The sequence below is a fragment of the Ahaetulla prasina genome, chromosome 4 (genome assembly GCF_028640845.1).
Source record: "Ahaetulla prasina isolate Xishuangbanna chromosome 4, ASM2864084v1, whole genome shotgun sequence".
NCBI lineage: Eukaryota > Metazoa > Chordata > Lepidosauria > Squamata > Colubridae > Ahaetulla > Ahaetulla prasina.
Genome location: NC_080542.1, coordinates 11,137,565 through 11,156,892, shown reverse-complemented (window position 1 = coordinate 11,156,892; position 19,328 = coordinate 11,137,565). Strand labels below are relative to the sequence as shown.

Genomic DNA, 19,328 nt, shown 5'->3' with positions numbered 1-19,328 from the left:
GCAGGAGTTTTCTCCAGCACCAGAGTTCAAAGGCCTAAGCAAACCATAGTGTGGCTTAATCTAATGCTTGGTTTGTTGGCTTTGTCTCTTAGTGCAGGGGTCACCAACCTTTTGGACCTCAGGGACCATTAAATTCATAATTTTAAATCCCATGGACCACTAATACGATCTGCCTAATGACTGGGTGGGTGGGCATGGCTAGGTGGTCATGTGACTGGGTGGGCGTGGCCAAAACTCCTCACCTCCGCGCCCGGGTTCCTTAGGGCCCCAACAGGAAGTGGTTGTTGGAGCTAAGCAGCCACCACAAGAAAGAGTTGGCAAAACAGCTCAGTTCAAATTGGATCTGACCGAGAAGGAGGCTCAGTAGAAGCACCTCACTGAGGACTAGGTGTACAGGTTTTCCAAGCAGAGGAAAGACCTATGGGAGTGCAAGGCCAGGTACAGGTACCTGGAGGCTCAGCAGGCTGAGATGGTCAGCCAGTTCCAGGTCATGATGCAGTCCCACTGGAACAAGGTCCTCTGGCTCTTCATCACCAGCGGCTCTTTCCCCCAGCCTTTGCCCAAAGCCCCACACCAGGAGGTTGAAGCAGACCCCAAGTTGGAATTTCTGCCCCCCTCCTCCGACCCGCACAAAAAGACCTCAAAGGGGGAGACTCTGTGCAGCAACACAAACATTCGTTGCATGTATCTGTCACGGGCGGTAGTTTGAGGACCCTTGATTTTAGTGCAATATAAAAAATGCAAATAATTTTTTCTGTGGACCAGCAAAATTTTCTCACGGACCACCAGTTGGTGACCACTGTCTTAGTGCAAGGGTCCCCAAATTTGGCAACGTTAAGACTCGCACAAAATTGGAATGCAGACAAAATCCCGTCGGAAGGAGAGATAATAAAGAGAATCTTAGAATGTGCAGAAATGAACAGATTAACATTGAGAATAAAAGTTAAAGAGGAATCAATGTACTTCCAAGACATGGGGAAGTTCCTATGACTGGTTAGAAAAGAAATATGAATAGTGGTATAGAAAGGCAATGAATTTATTCTTGGGGGACGTTTTTTTGGGGGGGGGGGCCGAACAGCTCTAAAACTTCAATAGGTTTCATCAACTTCTAGCGGTGCAAATATTGTGGCTTTATCCCAGCCGCTCCTGTGTTGTGTTGCTGCTTTAAGAAGAAGAGAAACTTGATTGACCGATGTTTTCCTTTCTCTCCTTAGTTCCCCGGGGGAAATGAGAATTACCTGGCTATCACGGGGACGACCCACCCTTTCCTGTCAGGGGCTGAGGTGAGATGACAACCGGGCTGGTGTGTTTTGCTTGCACGGACTGCGGGCGGGACAGCGGGGCGGCTGTGCTGCATGATTGTACTTGGGAGTCCCAGTGGATTATTTGCAGTTTAGGACAGGGGTCTCCAACCTTGGCAACTTTAAGACTTGTGGACTCAGCCAGCTTTGCTGAGGGATTCTGGGAGTTGAAGTCCACAGGTCTTAAAGTTGCCAAGGTTGGAGACCCCTGGTTTAGGGTACCGCAAAATGATTTGCATGCCGAACAGGGCGGATTAAAAAAAGACAATTTGTTTTTTGTAAAAAATCCCAAAAAAAAATCTGATTTTTTAAAAATTTAAATCGGATTTTTTATTTTTATTTTTATCAACTTTATGTTAAGGTCATTCCATGTCAAGTGGTCTGATTTCAGAAAACTGCCCGTAGCATTTTCAGCCCAACTTTGCTCCAAATAATCTAGACGGGAGATCGCTCATGAGAATGTTTTTATTATTTTGCTTAATAGAGCATAAGACACTGGCCAAGTTTTGTTTCTCTCAACAAAATATTGCTGGGGATATTACCGCATTTTTCAGAGTATAAGACGCACCGGAGTATAAGATGCACCTTAGTTTTTGGGGAGGAAAATAAGAAAAAAGCTGGTGGATTGGCCTCCCGGAATACCCCCAATCAGCTGTTCCCAGAGGTGAATTTTAGCAACAGGTTCCTTGGTTGTGAGTTCTGCACCTTGCTTTTTTTTGCTTTTTTTTTCTGCCTCTGAAAGCCTCCAAAACAGCTTCAGAAAAAAAGCCTCTGAAGCTCTGTTTGGAGGCTTCTTTTCTGAAGCTTCGTTTCTGATGCTTTTTTCAGCCTCTGAAACCTCCGTTTGAGAAGCTGGGCGGGGCTACATTCATAGTATAAGACACAGCCAGATTTTCACCCTCTTTTTTGGGGGGGAAAGGTGCGTCTTATACTCCGAAAAATACGGTATGTCTCAAAGTTGCTGGAACCTCGGAATCATACTGTAGAAGGCTGCAGTATGGAGTCACACAAAAGACTTTATCTCCACAAATATTGCATCGGCACACGTAACACTTTATCAATGTTAATTGGGGACATGTGTTTATATTCACACAAAATTTCATTGAAATCCGTGATGATCAAGCAGGGATCTCCAGACCACTTGACATAGAGTAGAATGACCCTTTAATAAAATGCTTTTGGAGTAAAAAATCTATCTAAAGATAGTTTTCTATTTAAGATACATTAATACTTTAGTTTATTCAGCATGGAATGGAGCTTAGTTACATAGCATGGGGCTATATGTTTTGCAATGTTTTACAAACTCCTTCAACGAATCCAAACTCTGCAAGATGGAGGTAACCTGCCCTACATTGATGCATTCACACCATTTCACAGTAACGAGGAGATAAATCATAAAACAAAGTTCAGGAATAGGCCTTTATCCCATTGTTTTGCAAATCTGTGTACGCTACAAACTGCATGATGGTTTGGAGAAAAATGCATCTTTACCAGTGGTAAAGGGATACTCCCGGTTTAACAACTGGTCGGGTGATTGCGTGCGCGCAGTTTGAAGAAATCTTCCCTTCTGCGTTTCTTCGGAGGAGTAACCCAGCTGATTCACGGAGCAATCGCCTCTGCCGCGCGAATCAGCTGAGGAGATGAAGGTAGGAAAATAGCGTGGGCGGGTGGGCCCATCTGATTGTCAGGGTGAACCGGTTCGCTCCCAGCTCATCGTCGAAGCTACCGGTTTGCCCGAACCGGTCCGAACCGGTCGAATCCCACTACCATCTGTACCACCCAGCTCTTAAGCGTGAGGAGGAAGGGCAATCAGTAAAAATGAAAGTGAAACCACCTAAGCAGCTTATAAATATAATATTAAAGAGCACCTATCATTTCAGATCCATCATGGCAGTGCCTTTTAACGGGCATCCACTCACCTGCTGCCTGCCACATCCCTCACCTTGTTGTGTCATTGCCCTCATCACCAGCCATCCCCATTAAAGTGAATGGCTCTGTCGGTGAGTCAACAGCGGGTCAGAGGAGAAGCCACTGTGGGACAGAGATGATGGTTCTCTTTAAAAATTATGATTTAAATCGAGTTGATTTAAATCAAATCCACCCTGAGGCCGAAGGCTGCTGATTTCAGTTAATTGTTTTGTAAGGCTAGAAGTTTGAAGCCAGGCACTTTCAACCGGACGAGTTTCAACTATGTATGCTTTTATGAATGTAACTTGCCACTGGGAAGACCCTTCTTGATCCCTTCCCCCAAATTGATGGGCCGCGGTGTGGCTCAGGCTGTAAGAAGCCTGTTATTAAAACACAGCTGCCTGCAATTACTGCAGGTTCTAGTCCCACCAGGTCCAAGGTTGACTCAGCCTTCCATCCTTTATAAGGTAGGTAAAATGAGGACCCAGATTGTTGGGGGGGCAATAAGTTGACTTTGTAAAATATACAAATAGAATGAGACTATTGCCTTACACACTGTAAGCCGCCCTGAGTCTTCGGAGAAGGGCGGGATATAAATGTAAATAAATAAAATAAATAAATAAATAAATAATAAATAAATAAATAAATAAAATGTGTTTAAAAGAATCTGAACGATCACTTTTATTAATCCACATGAAGTGCCAAAGACGCTGAATCTGATTGCTGATTCGGGCCAGTTTATGAAGTCCAGTACTCCTTTTTTTTTACAGTGCCCTTCATAATCTCAGATTATGCCCTGCACATCTTTTCATTCAAACCCACAGAAAACGTCCCTTCCCTTTTCGATGCAGGTGCTAGGTCTAAATCTAGAAACCACAATTTCCTGATACAAGGGGTTTTTTTCATTGACCCAATAAAACAAACTCACAACAATGGAGCCTGGGTGACATTTCCATAGAGTTAAAAACTAACGAAGTTTCCCCCAAAAAATAAATAAATTCCAAGGTGAAAGACCCTGGCGAGATGAAGGCGCAGATGGGAAGCAGGGGCTGTGCTGTGGATAGCAATAGCACTTAGACTTATGTACCGCTTCCCAGTGCTTTACAGCCTTCTCAAAGCGATTTTACAGAGTCAGCCTATTGCCTCCAACAATCTGGGTCCTCATTTTACTGACCTCGGAAGGTTGGAAGGCTGAGTCAACCTTGAGCCTGCTGAGATTCGAACTGTCAAATTGCAGGCAGCAGAAGTAGCCTCTAGGCACTCCAATGTCTATGGAGTTTCGGCGACGGATAGAAACGCTTTAATTCCCCAGCATTTAGTCAGAACCAGGGTGGGATTCAGTTAGTTCTGGCGAACTGGATGCTAATTTTACATCTGGTTTGCTGAACCAGTGGTTGCAAAGACTGGCTGGCCCCTCCCGCCCCTCCCAGGAGTTTCCACGTGGCCCGTTTTGGATGCCAGGTAACTGCAGTGTCTGCGGGGAGGTGAAAAATGGGCCTCCCGGAAGCCTGGAAATGGGTGCATTTCAGAGGCCTTCTGGAGCCGGGGGGGGGAGGCCATTTTTCCCTCCTGGAGGCTCAAAGAAAGCCTCCGGAGCCTGGGGAGAGTGAAAAACAGCCCCATTTCCGGCCTCCAGAGTCAGGGGTGACTGTTTTCACCCTCCTGGAGGCTCGAGGATATCCTCTAGAGCAGTGTCGGCGAACCTGTTGCATGCGAAACCATCCCGCGAAGAATGTGTGGCCTCGCTGGCTCCTCTTCCACGTTCCTGTGATCACATGTGCGCCGGTCAGCTGGCCATCACGTGCGCAGGAGTGGCGGAACTGGAAGAGTGGCGTTCCGGCACACATGCGCAGGCCGGCACCCGACCTAGTTTGCCATTGTGCCCATGCGCGATGGCCAGCTGTTCGTTGGGCGTGCTTCCATGCCAGTATCTGGGTGTTTGGATGCCGGCTCGCGCATGCATGATTGATCGCCACTCTTCCGGGTATCGCCGTTCCCGCGTGCGCGAAGGCCAGCAGGGCCATGCATACCTCACGGGATGGTTTCGCGTGCCACTTCCGGCACGCAGGCTGGCATGCAGGAATGTCAAAGCTTCCCCATCACGGCTCTAGAGCCTGGGCAGGGCAAAATATGGGCCTCCAGGAAGTTCTGACAGTCCGGAAATGCATCCATTTCCGGCCTCCAGAGGACCTCCAGAGCCCGAGAGAGGTTGTTTTTGCCCTCAAGGAAAGCCTCTGCAGCCTGGGGAGGGCGAAAACACCCCCCTCCCATTGTGGTGCAGGAGGCTGAGTTGGCCACACCCACCATAGCCGCACACATCCATACACTGTAAGCCGCCCTGAGTCTTCGGAGAAGGGCGGGATATAAATGTAAAAAAAATAATAATAATAAAAAAAAATTGGGTAGAGCACCGTTTGCTAACATTTTTGAATCCCACCCCTGGTCAGAACTAAAGATACTTCTAGGATGAGAAGCAAAACATCTTCGAGAAAACCCCCCCCCCAAACTCCAGTTTGAAAGAAAACAGCTTTGGGATCCGGTCAGATGATCAGGATTTGGGCACTTGGTAACCCGACATGTAATTTATAACGTGCTGTAGCATCACGGGGGTCCCCTGATCATCCTTTGAAATGTTCTCAGCTGGCTTTCGACAAGCAACATCAGTGGTGGGGGGGCGGGATGCTGGATTTGCTTAACACCCACGCGATTCATTTAACAGCCGCAATGGTTCACTTATACCAACCTTGGCCAAAAAAAAAAAAAAAGTTGCAGAATCTCACTTCATTGCCTTGCCTAGCAAACAGAAATTCTGGAAAACCAATTTTCGTAAGTCAAAGACCATCTACTATTCGGCTCCCAGTTACACTCCAACCAACATTTCAGACGAGTTGCACAGCAAATGGGACTTCTCTCTGACAGATGCCTCAAGCCTCCTACTGTTGTGACCGAGGCCCAAGTAGTTATTACCAGACACAATCAGTCCTAAACAAACATATTTTATTAGAACAGCTGAGAATTACTTCATTCTCAGTTTAATCCAAATTAAGTCCAAAACAAAGTCCTTCAGAAAAAATCCTTCGACCTTATCACAAACTTTTGTCTTCTTTGGCACCCTGCCAAAGGCTTTTCTTGACAAAGCCCCACGAAGTTCAGAAACAGGAGACGCCGACTAGAAACAATCTTAGCAACGTTGCTTTCCTACAAAGAGCCCAAGAGCCGTTGCTGCTCTTTTAAGCTTTATGGGAAGGGCCAATCATCTCCTGGCCTTACTCCTGAGTCGTCCTTTTTGCTTTAGCTGCTCTTGTCTTCTGGCAGCTCTTCTCATGTGTGCACTAGGAACAGGCTCCTCCTGCTCCTCTGCCTCTCTGCTGTCCGCCTCTGGAGGCTCCGGAATCCATGCATCACTCCCAGATGGCCCTGGCCCCACCTCTGCCTCCGACGCAGAGCCCTCGTCCAGGCCTTCCCCTGATTCCAGGACTGGCCCATTGTTCTCCCCAGCCTCCTCACTGTCCAACTCCACTGCTAGCTCTGTGGGCTGCTGGCGGACCACAACATCTACAAGACAACAATGATACATCATCATCTGTAGAGATTCTCAGTCCTCTAGGTCATGGTTGTCCCAAAGGTGCTTTTTTCAGGAGGCAACTGGACTTTCTTTTTGTTTTCTTTTAAAGACGTTTTGCTTCCCCTCTAAGAAGCTTCTTCAGCTCTGACAGGATAGTGGGGATTGGAAGGATTTATATTCCTCTCAGATAGCTGGTCATTTGCACCCTTTAAGAGGGCCATAGAAGCTCTTGGAGGTTTATCTGTGTCCTCAGAGTCACCTGAGTGGTGCAAATGGTTCCTGCATTCTGCAATTTTTCCTCTGGAAATCCATTCCTACTCCCACATAAATTCGAAGGGTGTTTATCCCAAATTGTGTAGCTAAAAATCTGTAGATATTCTCCAGGTCATGGTTGTCCGAAAGGTACTTTTTTCAGGAGGCACCTGGACTTTCTTGTCGTTTTCTTTTGAAGACGTTTCGCTTCTCATCCAAGAAGCTTCTTCCGCTCTGACAGGATAGTGGGGGAATGGAAGGATTTATATTCCTTGCAGACAGCTGGTCATTTGCATCCTTTTTAGAGGGTCGCTGAAGCACTTGGAGGTTTATCTGTGTCCTGGATCTGAATGACTGAGAATCTCTACAGACTTTTAGCTTTACAATTTGGGATGAACACCGTTTGAATGGTGTGGGAGTAGGAATGGATTTCCAGGGGGAAAAAAAATTGCAGACCGCAGGAACCAGAAGCACTCAGATGACCCCGAGGACGCAGTCAAACCTCCAGGTAGCCTCTAAAAGCACGCAAATGACTAGCTGTCTTCAAGGAATATAAATCTTTCCATTCCCCCACCATCCAGTCAGAGCTGAAGAAGCTTCTTGGATGAGAAGTGAAATGTCTTCAAAAGAAAAAAAAAGAAGGAAGTCCAGTTGCCTCCTGAAAAAGCGCCTTTGGGACAATACGTAATATTTATTTATTAAATTTACATTGCCACCCACCTTGTTATCAAGCGACTCTGGGCAGAGGGATAAGAATAGAAGGACTGTTTTTTTCAGAGAATTTTATATACATGTTGATGGACTTTTATATGATGGTCGCTCAAATATTAGCATTTTACCTGTTTTGTTATGTCTTGCTAATGGAGCACATGGTTAATAAGTAAAGAGGTTGGTGAAAACATAGAATACGAGTTCTAGGTAAATGGCCAAAGACACAGATAGTCCTTGACTAATGACCACCGTTGAACCCCGAATTTCTATTGTGAATTTTGCCCTGTTTTAGGACCTTTCATTATGACCCAGGCCCAAGTAGGTAGTAGTAGACGTACTCAGTTCAGAAACAAACAGACTTTATTAAAACAGCTGAGAATTAACTCATTCTCAGCATCGTCCAAACTAAATCAAAACAGATTCTTCATAACACAATTCTTCAGTCTTTTCATCAACCTTGGTCTAATTAGGCAAACTGCCAAAGGCTTTTCTTGGCAAAAGTTCAAAAGCAGAAGATGCCGACAAGAATTAAATGCAGCAAGACAAGGAGCTAGTCTATCAACGTTGTTTTCTGACGAAGAGCCCAAACGCCATTGCTGGTCTTTTAAGCCTTATGGGAGGGGCCAATCATCTCTTGGCCCTACTCCCGAGTCGCCCTCTTTGCTTGAGCTGCTCTTGCCTTCTGGCAGCTCTTCTTATGCGTGCATTAGGAACAGGCTCCTCCTGTTCCTCTGCCTCACTACTGTCAGCACATCGCTCCCAGACGGCCCTGACCTCACCTCTGCCTCCGACGCAGAGCCCTCCTCCGGGCCTTCCCCAGTGTCCAGGACTGGCCCATGTTCTTCCTCAGCCTCATCGCTGTCTGACTCCGTTGCCAGCTCTGCAGGCTGCTAACGGACCACAACACCTTTCTTGCCACACTGGGCTAAGCGAAATCACCGCAGCTCAGTAAGTAACACGGTTGTTAAGTGAATCTGGCGTCCCCATTGACGTTGCTCGCCAGAAGGTCCCAAAACGGGATTGCGTGACCCCAGGACGCTGCAAATACGAGTCATGTGGCAAGTGTCTGAATCTTGATCTCAAGACCAATGGGGGAATGCTGCGACGAAAGGCAGTCATCGGTCACTTTTCTCCAATGCCATTGTAACTTGGAACGGTCGCTAAATGATGCAAACCCCAAGGAAGCACCTAGATATGTAGGCGGGCCCAGTGTCGTGGCCTGTCAAATGATCGCCACGCAAGTCCCAACAGGGAGACGGATTCCCGTACGAATATGTCAGATTTGCATAAAAGAAGAGTGGCAATTGCTTTTCAAGCGTGAGCCAATCCCGAAATGAAGGCATTGCGACGGCAAACAGGAACCAATCTGGAGAAGAGGGAAGCCAAGACGGGCATATGTAAGCACCAATGAAAAAGGGCAGTTTTACGAAATACCGGGCAGCAGCCTGGGCTCTTAAGAGGAAATAGATTTTTTTTTTTTCCCCTGAGTAAGAATCAGAAGTCATTTTACTTATAGTTGCGCTTAAATCCATCTTCTCATCTCAACCCAACGTCTTTATTTCTTCCGCTTCTGCAACCAGCTCTCCAGGATTTTAAATAGACCATCTAACTTGAACCCAAGCCTGGTAAATTTGCTTACATGGTAATTCTCTCGGGGCTTTTTAAAATTTTGCCAGTAAATTTAATTCATTCTTACATCCGTGTAAAGTTAGATACTTGATGCCCGGGTAAAGTAGATTTAATTCAGTTTGGTTTCCTTATCTTTGCTCACCACACCGGCTTAAAAAGGAAGTGCCAGCAGGTTTCTGCGGATGTTGGGTTATAAATAGGGCTAGAAAAGTTTAAACGGTCCTTGGTAAGACACGAAGTGAACCAAACTAGTTTAATGAATGAAAAGAAGGACCAGGGGAGACATGATAGCAGTGTTCCAATATCTCAGGGGCTGCCACAAAGAAGAGGGAGTCAGGCTGTTCTCCAAAGCACCCGAGGGTAGAACAAGAAGCAATGGGTGGGAACTGATCAAGGAAAGAAGCAACTTAGAACTAAGGAGAAATTTCCTGACAGTTAGAACAATCAATAAGTGGAACGACTTGCCTGCAGAAGTTGTGAATGCTCCAACACTGGAAATTTTAAAGAAAATGTTGGATAACCCTCTGTCTGAGATGGTGTAGGGTTTCCTGCCTGGGCAGGGGGTTGGACTAGAAGACCTCCAAGGTCCCTTCCAACCCTGTTATTTTATTCTAAACTCACCCCAGAAACGTGGACTATGATGTGACCTGCTGAGGCATTTGTATTGGCGTGTTGACTTTGACTTTATAATCTTATCAATTGTCTTCTTCATGGCAAATTGCAGGCAGGCATTATATAATAGAGTTGGCAGCTATTGTAAAGAAACCAAATTTGGTTTTTTTACAATAGCATCCAGTCCTTAGCTTTGGGGGAATCCTTCTCGGGGTCTTAATACCAAGGGCAAATTGGGTTCTTCCAATTGAAGGAGAGGTCAAAAGACCCCTTCCCCTAAAAATTTAGCCTCTCGTTAAGGAATTCTTATTTTAGCTTCGTAGACCTTTCGCAATCCATTGCTAGAACGGAAGGGGTAATTTAAAACAGCTTGGTTAGTCAAAACCTTCAGGAATGCTTGCTTTGATTAACCCCAAATGTAGTCATGGTATATAAAGTAATTACACAGAAATAGGGAATCCAGGGGTAGCAAATGCTGGAAATTGTGTAAATGACGATTATGCTAACATATATATTTTTTACTGGCAATGTGTGAAAAGCTAGAACTGTATAGAACGCCTAGAAAATCTTATCGAATGTGTGAAGTTTTTAGACTAAAGGCTTAAAGCATACAAAGAACAGTTGCAGGAACTGGGTATGTCTAGTTTAATGAAAAGAAGGACTAGGAGAGACATGATAGCAGTTTTCCAATATTTGAGGTGCTGCCACAAAAAAGAGGGAGTCAAGCTATTCTCCAAAGCACCTGAAGGCAGGACAAGAAGCAAGGGGTGGAAACTAATCAAGGAGAGAGAAGCAACTTAGAACTAAGGAGAAATTTCCTGATAGTAAGAACTATGAATCAGTGGAACAACTTGCCTCCAAAAATTGCTAATGGCTTTCCAGAAGAGACTGGACTGCCATTTGTCTGAAATGGTCGAGCAGATGGTTGGACTAGATGGCCTCCGAGGTCCCTTCCAACTCGCTAGGCTATGTTCCGCTACACAAGAGAAGTAAAAAAAATTATGCATTCATTTATTTATAGTTGCTCTGTATAATCTTTTTTTTTTTTTAACCAAGCTCTATCTAAAATTTTCTGCTTAAGGAGGGGGTTGAATTAGAAGACCTCCAAGGTCCCTTCCAATTCTCTTATTCTGTGAAACGTTACTTTAATATGCTATATAATTTTCTTAAGCATTGTATCTAAATACCTAGTCGTTATGCAGAAAGACGAGAACTATTCAGGCCAAGTGTGAAAAGAGAGTCATGAAATTAACCTTAACCCTAATAGCAATAGCACTTAGACTTTACAGCCCTCTCTAAGCGGTTTACAGAGTCAGCCTATTGCCCCCAACAATCTGGGTCCTCATTTAACCCACCTCGGGAAGGATGGAAGGCTGAGTCAACCTTGAGCCTTGTGAGACTCGAACTGCCAAATTGCTGGCAGTCAGCAGAAGTAGCTTGCAATACTGCATTCTAACCACTGAGTCACCACGGCTCATAACCCTAATCCAGGGGAAGGAAGGAAGGAGGGAGGGAGGGAAGGAAGGAAGGAAATAATGAGAGTGAGAGAGGGTCTTAGGGAACTACATATACATAATACATAATAACAGAGTTGGAAGGGACCTTGGAGGCCTTCTAGTCCAACCCCCTGTCCAGGCAGGAAACCCTACACCATCTCAGACAGATGGTTATCCAAGATTTTCTTAAAAATTTCCAGTGTTGGAGCATTCACAACTTCTGCAGGCAAGTCTTTCCACACTGATTGTTCTAACTGTCAGGAAATTTCTCCTTAGTTCTAAGTTGCTTCTCTCCTTGATCAGTTTCCACCCATTGCTTCTTGTTCTTCCCTCAGGTGCTTTGTAGTATAGTTTGACTCCCTTTTCTTTGGGGCAGCCCCTGAGATTTTGGAACACTGCTATCATGTCTCCCCTAGTCCTTCTTTTCATCAAACTAGACATACCCAGTTCCTGCAACCATTCTTCATATGTTTTAGCCTCCAGTCCTCTAAATCATCTTTGTTGACCTGCAATATAGAATAGAATAGAATAGAATAGAATAGAATAGAATAGAATAGAATAGAGAACAGACTAACAGAGTTGGAAGGGACCGTGAAGGTCTTCTAGTCCAATCCCCTGCTTAGGCAGGAAACCCTACACCACTTCAAACAAATGGATATCCAACGTCATCTTAAAAACTTTCAGTGTTGGAGCATTCACAACTTGTGGGGGGCCAAATTGGCCACCACAGGTGCCCCAAGTCCCGTGCCACGCCCACCCCCAGCAACCCACACACTCACTATGGCCACGCCCCCACACACACACCCATGCCGTTCAAGGTCAAACAGAACTCTGATGCGGCTCTCAATGAAATTGAGTTTGAGACCCCTGCCCTAATCCTAATCCCTTTGTAGGAAAGACACAGATGAAAATAAAGCAATGCAAAATAAATTACAGGACTTTCCTACTGGGGGGAAAAAAGAAGAAGAAAGAAACAGTATTGACCTATTTATTGCAACAAAGAAGTCTATAGAATGTCATTTTTAGCCGGAGTATTTTCTGCTTGGCCGGTTTGCCTTTAGGCATTGCGTTGAATGCCTAGGAAACGTGCGACCATATCCAGCTTTTCATATTCGGGCGTCCCTTTTTTGGCCTTCTGCAGATTCTATAAAATGCCGAGTTTCACCCATTGACGGCAACCTATATGCCCATTTGCTAAATATAAGGAATGAGGTTGGGTTGGTCCTTTTGGCTTTTGGTCCTTGGGCAGGGGTGTCAAACTCGATTTCATTGAGGGCCGCATCAGGGTTGTGTTTCACCTTGAGGGCCAGGATGAGCGTGGTCAGCTCAGGCATGGCCAGCTCGACGTCACTCATATTGGGGGCGCCTGTGGTGGCCCAGGTGCTCTGCCAGCCAAACGGCCCTGTGAGGTGGTTGTGAAACGTTACTTTAATATGCTATATAATTTTCTTAAGCATTGTATCTAAATACCTAGTCGTTATGCAGAAAGACGAGAACCATTCAGGCCAAGTGTGAAAAGAGAGTCATGAAATTAACCTTAACCCTAATAGCAATAGCACTTAGACTTTACAGCCCTCTCTAAGCGGTTTACAGAGTCAGCCTATTGCCCCCAACAATCTGGGTCCTCATTTAACCCACCTCGGGAAGGATGGAAGGCTGAGTCAACCTTGAGCCTTGTGAGACTCGAACTGCCAAATTGCTGGCAGTCAGCAGAAGTAGCTTGCAATACTGCATTCTAACCACTGAGTCACCACGGCTCATAACCCTAATCCAGGGGAAGGAAGGAAGGAAGGAAGGAAGGAAGGAAGGAAATAATGAGAGTGAGAGGGGGTCTTAGGGAACTACATATACATAATACATAATAACAGAGTTGGAAGGGACCTTGGAGGTCTTCTAGTCCAACCCCCTGCCCAGGCAGGAAACCCTACACCATCTCAGACAGATGGTTATCCAACATTTTCTTAAAAATTTCCAATGTTGGAGCATTCACAACTTCTGCAGGCAAGTCGTTCCACTTATTGTTTGTTCTAACTGTCAGGAAATTTCTCCTTAGTTCTAAGTTGCTTCTTTCCTTGATCAGTTTCCACCCATTGCTTCTTGTTCTTCCCTCAGGTGCTTTGTAGTATAGTTTGACTCCCTTTTCTTTGGGGCAGCCCCTGAGATTTTGGAACACTGCTATCATGTCTCCCCTAGTCCTTCTTTTCATCAAACTAGACATACCCAGTTCCTGCAACCATTCTTCATATGTTTTAGCCTCCAGTCCTCTAAATCATCTTTGTTGACCTGCAATATAGAATAGAATAGAATAGAATAGAATAGAATAGAATAGAATAGAATAGAATAGAATAGAATAGAATAACAGAGTTGGAAGGGACCGTGAAGGTCTTCTAGTCCAATCCCCTGCTTAGGCAGGAAACCCTACACCACTTCAAACAAATGGATATCCAACGTCATCTTAAAAATTTCCAGTGTTGGAGCATTCACAACTTGTGGGGGGCCAAATTAGCACTTGGCCACCACAGGTGCCCCAAGTCCCGTGCCACGCCCACCCCCAGCAACCCACACACCCACTATGGCCACGCCCACACACACACACCCATGCCGTTCAAGGTCAAACAGAACTCTGATGCGGCTCTCAATGAAATCGAGTTTGAGACCCCTGCCCTAATCCTAATCCCTTTGTAGGAAAGACACACAGATGAAAATAAAGCAATGCAAAATAAATTACCGGACTTTCTTACTGGGGGGAAAAAAAGAAGAAGGAAGAAACAGTATTGACCTATTTATTGCAACAAAGAAGTCTATAGAATGTCATTTTTAGCCGGAGTATTTTCTACTTGGCCGGTTTGCCTTTAGGCATTGCGTTGAATGCCTAGGAAACGTGCGACCATATCCAGCTTTTCATATTCGGGCGTCCCTTTTTTGGCCTTCTGCAGATTCTATAAAATGCCGAGTTTCACCCATTGACGGCAACCTATATGCCCATTTGCTAAATATAAGGAATGAGGGTGAGTTGGTCCTTTTGGCTTTTGGTCCTTGGGCAGGGGTGTCAAACTCGATTTCATTGAGGGCCGCATCAGGGTTGTGTTTCACCTTGAGGGCCAGGATGAGCGTGGTCAGCTCAGGCATGGCCAGCTCGACGTCACTCATATTGGGGGCGCCTGTGGTGGCCCAGGTGCTCTGCCAGCGAAAACGGGCCCTGTGAGGTGGTTGAGAATGACTTGCCAAAGGTCACCCAGTCAGCTTTCGCGCCTAAGGTGGGACTAGAACTCACTGTCTCCTAGTGATAGGCCCAAAATCACCCAGCCAGCTTTCACGCCTCTAAGGTGGGACTAGGACTCCCTGTCTTCTGCCTTCTAGACCAGCATCTTATCCACTAGACCAGGAGTGTCAAACTCGATTTCGTTGAGGGTTGTGTTTGACCTTGGGGGCCCTGGATGGGCATGGCCAGCTCAACATCACTCGTGTCACGGGCACCTGTAGTGGCCCAAGCACTCTGCCAGTGAAAATGGAATTCTGAGCTCCATTTTCGGCTGCAATGGCACCCTGCAACCCTCTGCCAGCAAAAACGGAGCTCGGGAGGGTGAGAAAAATAAAGTAAGACCTGGTGCTCTTTGATAAAGGCTTATATATAGGTATTTGTAAGGCCTAGAATTGATTTAATATTAATCCGTCTGTTGAAATTGTAACCTGCATGTATGTCTCAGTATGTGGATCCCTTTTCCCCATTATCTTTAGTTCCTTGTTTTGAAGGATGAAGGGAATTGGGGCCGTTGGAAATGAGGAACCTAATGCCAGCAGTATGTGCTAATGTTGAAATATTGAAGTAGAAGGAAGGGAAAACTGCCCCGGTTGCTACCGTGTTTCCCTGAAAATAAGACCCGGTCTTAATTCTCTTTTCAGCCCCAAAATAAGCACCAGGCCTTATTTTCGGGGGATGTCAGACCCACTTACCTGCCGATCACCGCAGCCATACATCCCACACCCTGACACCTATCATGCCGCTGCCCAACTTCTGTAGCCACTTGTGCTGGTGCCGCCGCTCGGTTGTTGCATTATTGCCACTGCTTGCGCCGGGAGGCTGTGCGATGCATTGTGCCATTGGCGCGCACGAATGGGGACACCGACACGACGAGCCATGTGGTGTTGTACGAGCTGTGGCACCGGCTCAAAGCGCCACATGGCGCCTGGCCGCCAGCGGCTGCAGAAGAACTTGGGCAGCGCCGCAACAGGTGTCCGGGTGTGGGAGGCCTTGTTGCGGCCTCCCTTAATCTTAAGGTAAGCGGCTGTGGGACACATGGGGCAGCTGCACCCTCATCCCGCACCCTAGCTTGATTTTTTGCCTGCGTCTCGGCCCACCTCATACACCTAGATGGTGGACGGGGCTTAACTAGGGCTTATTTTTGGGGTAGGGTTTATATTAGGCGCAGGTGTGAAAATTAGGCTATGGCTTGTTTTCGGGGTAGGTCGTATTTTCGGGGGAACATGGTATGACGACGAGGCAGAATCCTGAAAGTCAGGTGCTTGTGGAATTAGGGGAGGGGTGAAACGCTCCCGGTTTGGACCGGATCGCCCGATCTGGTAGCAATGCAGTGGGTGTTTCAGAGATCCGGTAGCAAAAATCGTTGTCCCCCTCCCCACCCCACATGCCCAGCTGAGCCACATGATCATCAGAGGTTATTTTTTTACTTTTAAAAGCATTTTTTCTTCGGCTGAAAAAATGCTTTTAAAGATCACACAACTCAGCTGGGATCGGCAGAGGAGCCTTTTAAAAGCATTTTTTCTACAACCTCTTCGGCCGAAGAAGTTGTAGAAAAAATGCTTTTAAAAGAAAAAAAAAGTTTGCCATGCCCACCCAGTCATATTACCCCCCACCCCACCAAGCCATGCCCACAGAACTGGTAGTAACAAATTTTACATTTTACCATGGATTAGGGCATATAATGTAGTTCGGGGCCAATGGGCTTCAAGCCATCCCTTTCAATTGGTTGCCCAATTGGTCCTCATTACAATGTGATTGTGGTGTAAGCTCCTTATGTTTGCTATGCTCCAAATTCTAATAAACCTCTGGATCCTAAAATAAGATGCTTTTACGGTATGTTGTCCGTTTAATTTCTAGTAAATGCAACTTTGCTAATAATTCAGGTTTTTCCCCCTGATGTCTATAATAATACTTATTAAAAAATGCAAACACAGCTTGACTTAAATTTTTTTTTTTAAAAAATGTTCATTTAGAAACAATCTCAAGTTTTTGGGGGATACTTACCGCATTAGGCATGTCTGAACTAGGTGCGCAACCTAACCTGGCTTGAATTAAACTTTCTTCCTTCTCTTTCTCTCTCTCTCTTTTTTTTGCCTCGCGCAGACTTTCCACACACCAAGTCTGGGGGACGAAGAGTTCGAGATTCCACCCATTGCCCTGGACGCCGACCCTTCCTTGGCTGTTTCTGACGTGGTTGGGCACTTTGAGGACTTGGGTGACCCCGTAACTGCCCCCGATGCCACATTCTCGGCCCAATATGGGGTTCAGGCCCTTGACATACCTGTGGGCATTAGCCATGGTCTTATGGAACAAGGGGGTGGGCTGCTGAGTGGTGGGCTAGCCATGGTAAGCCAAACACCTTAACAACGTGGTTTGGGGAGGTGGAACAAAGGAAGGGGAAGGTGGTTTTCTGGTGCTGATACGACCGCAGTTTATTCATTTAGGAAAGCTATTCTAAATGCTGATTCACACCATCTTTCAGCAGCATCATACTTTTAATGAAACATAAAACCAGTGATTAAAATTGAGTGTTAAAAGGCGCTGTGGTGGCGCAGGGGTTAAAATGCAGTATTGCAGGCTGACTGCCAACTGCCACCAGTTCAATCTTGACCGGCTCAAGGTTAACTAAGCACCCCACAGGTCGGATCCGGCCTGCGGGCCTTACGTTTGACACTCCTGGATTAAGGTTATGACCTGTGGTGGCTCAGTGGTTAGAATGCAGTATTGCAGGCTACTTTTGCGGACTGCCAGCAATTTGGCAGATCGAGTCTCACCAGGCTCAAGGTTGCCTCAGCCTTCCATCCTTTCCGAGATGGGTAAAATGAGGACCCAGATTGTTGAGGGCAAGAGGACTGACTCTGTAAACCGCTTAGAGAGGGCTGTAAAGCACTGTGAAGTGGTATATAAGTCTAAGTGCTGTTGCTAAAAAGGGTTAAATTAAGAGTTAAATTTTTTTTGTCCTTTCTCAATGAAAACAAAAATCAGCCCTTCAATTTGGCAGAGAGGACCTCCAGAAAAATGTGGAAATTGTGAAGACACACTTTTGGGGAGCTATGCTATGACTTTTGACAGGGGTGAAATGCTCCCGATCCAGTAGCGATGGCAGCAGATGGTTCGGAGAACTGGTAGCAAAAATCCCTGCCCCCCCGCCCCAGCTGAGCCGCGCGATCATCAGAGGTTGTTTTTTTTTAACTTTTAAAAGCATTTTTTTCTTCAGCTGAAAAAATGCTTTTAAAAGTGAAAAAAAGCCTTTGATGATCACGCAGAGCTGGGATTGTCAGAACCCTTTAAAAGCATTTTTTCCTCTGGCAATCCCAGCTGAGTTGCCTGATCATCAAGGTTGTAGAAAAATGCTTTTGAAAGTTAAAAAAAAAAGTTGGCCATGCCCACCCAGTCACATTACCATCCCCCCCCACTAAGCCACGCCCACAGAACCGGTAGTAACAAATTTTACATTTCACCTCTGCCTTTGACACAGGCAGGAATTGGTCCTCAATGGATCCCAGTAAATGGCTGGAGAAAGGGGCTGGCAGACAGGAATTCTGTATTTATGAAAAATTATATGGCCGCTCAATTGACTCTCAGCACTCTGGGCAGGGTTACAAAGATAAAAGCCCAGTACAAAAACAATAAAAACACACTAAAACTCATGCCCTTGGCAACAACAATCAAACAAGCGTTTGATAGCTTCCATGAGTCCTATTGACAGAATCGGGTCTTCTGAGCCTTGGGAAAGAGTATCCCGTGAGCTCTGCAGGGGTGATATTCCACAGGGAGGGAGCCACCACAGAAAAGGTCCTTCTGCTTGGTCCTGCTCGATCAGCAGTCCCCAGCCATTACAGCTTGGCAACCTGCCTGGGTGCGGTGGCAGGTGCACCTGTGCGCACCTGTGCTCCATTTGTGAGTAGTTCATGTGCCCTCCCTTCATTTTATTTTATTTATTTTATTTTTATTTATTTATTTGATTTTTATACCGCCCTTCTCCCGAAGGACTCAGGGCGGTGTACAGGCAGAATAAAATGAACAATACAAAATACAATTAAAATGGAATTTAAAAAACTTATTTAAATTGGCCTGAAAATTTAAAAAATTTACCATACGCTAAAAAACCCCATTTAGAATTAATAAAAAATTTAAACATTTAAAATTCAATTTAAGCCAGCCCCGCGCGGATGAAAAGCTGTGTCTTCAGTTCGCGCCGGAAAGTCCGAAGGTCAGGTATTTGGCGTAAACCTGGGGGAAGCTCGTTCCAGAGTGTGGGAGCCCCCACAGAGAAGGACCTTCCCCTGGGGGCCGCCAGCCGACATTGTTTGGCGGACGGCACCCTGAGAAGTCTCTCTCTGTGAGAGCGTACGGGTCGGTGGGAGGCATGTGGTAACAGCAGGCGGTCCCGTAAGTACCCAGGCCCTAAGCCATGGAGCGCTTTAAAGGTCATAACCAACACCTTAAAGTGCACTCGAAAGGCCACAGGTAGCCAGTGCAGTCTGTGCAGGAGCGGTGTTACGTGGGAGCTACGCGTAGCTCCCTCTATCACCCGCGCAGCTGCATTCTGAACTAACTGAAGCCTCCGAGTGCACTTCAGGGGAGCCCCA

At 46.0% G+C, this 19,328-nt stretch overlaps 1 protein-coding gene across 1 annotated transcript in view; it reads left to right on the top strand.

Moving 5' to 3' along the window:
* Nucleotides 1-19,328, top strand: part of TOX4 (TOX high mobility group box family member 4) — a 45,561-nt gene that overhangs the window by 7,577 nt on the left and 18,656 nt on the right. Inside the window, exons 2-3 of the mRNA XM_058181448.1 lie at nucleotides 1,215-1,283; nucleotides 16,840-17,082. Of these exons, the coding sequence (XP_058037431.1) occupies nucleotides 1,215-1,283; nucleotides 16,840-17,082 (312 nt within the window). The remainder of the gene's footprint in view (nucleotides 1-1,214; nucleotides 1,284-16,839; nucleotides 17,083-19,328) is intronic.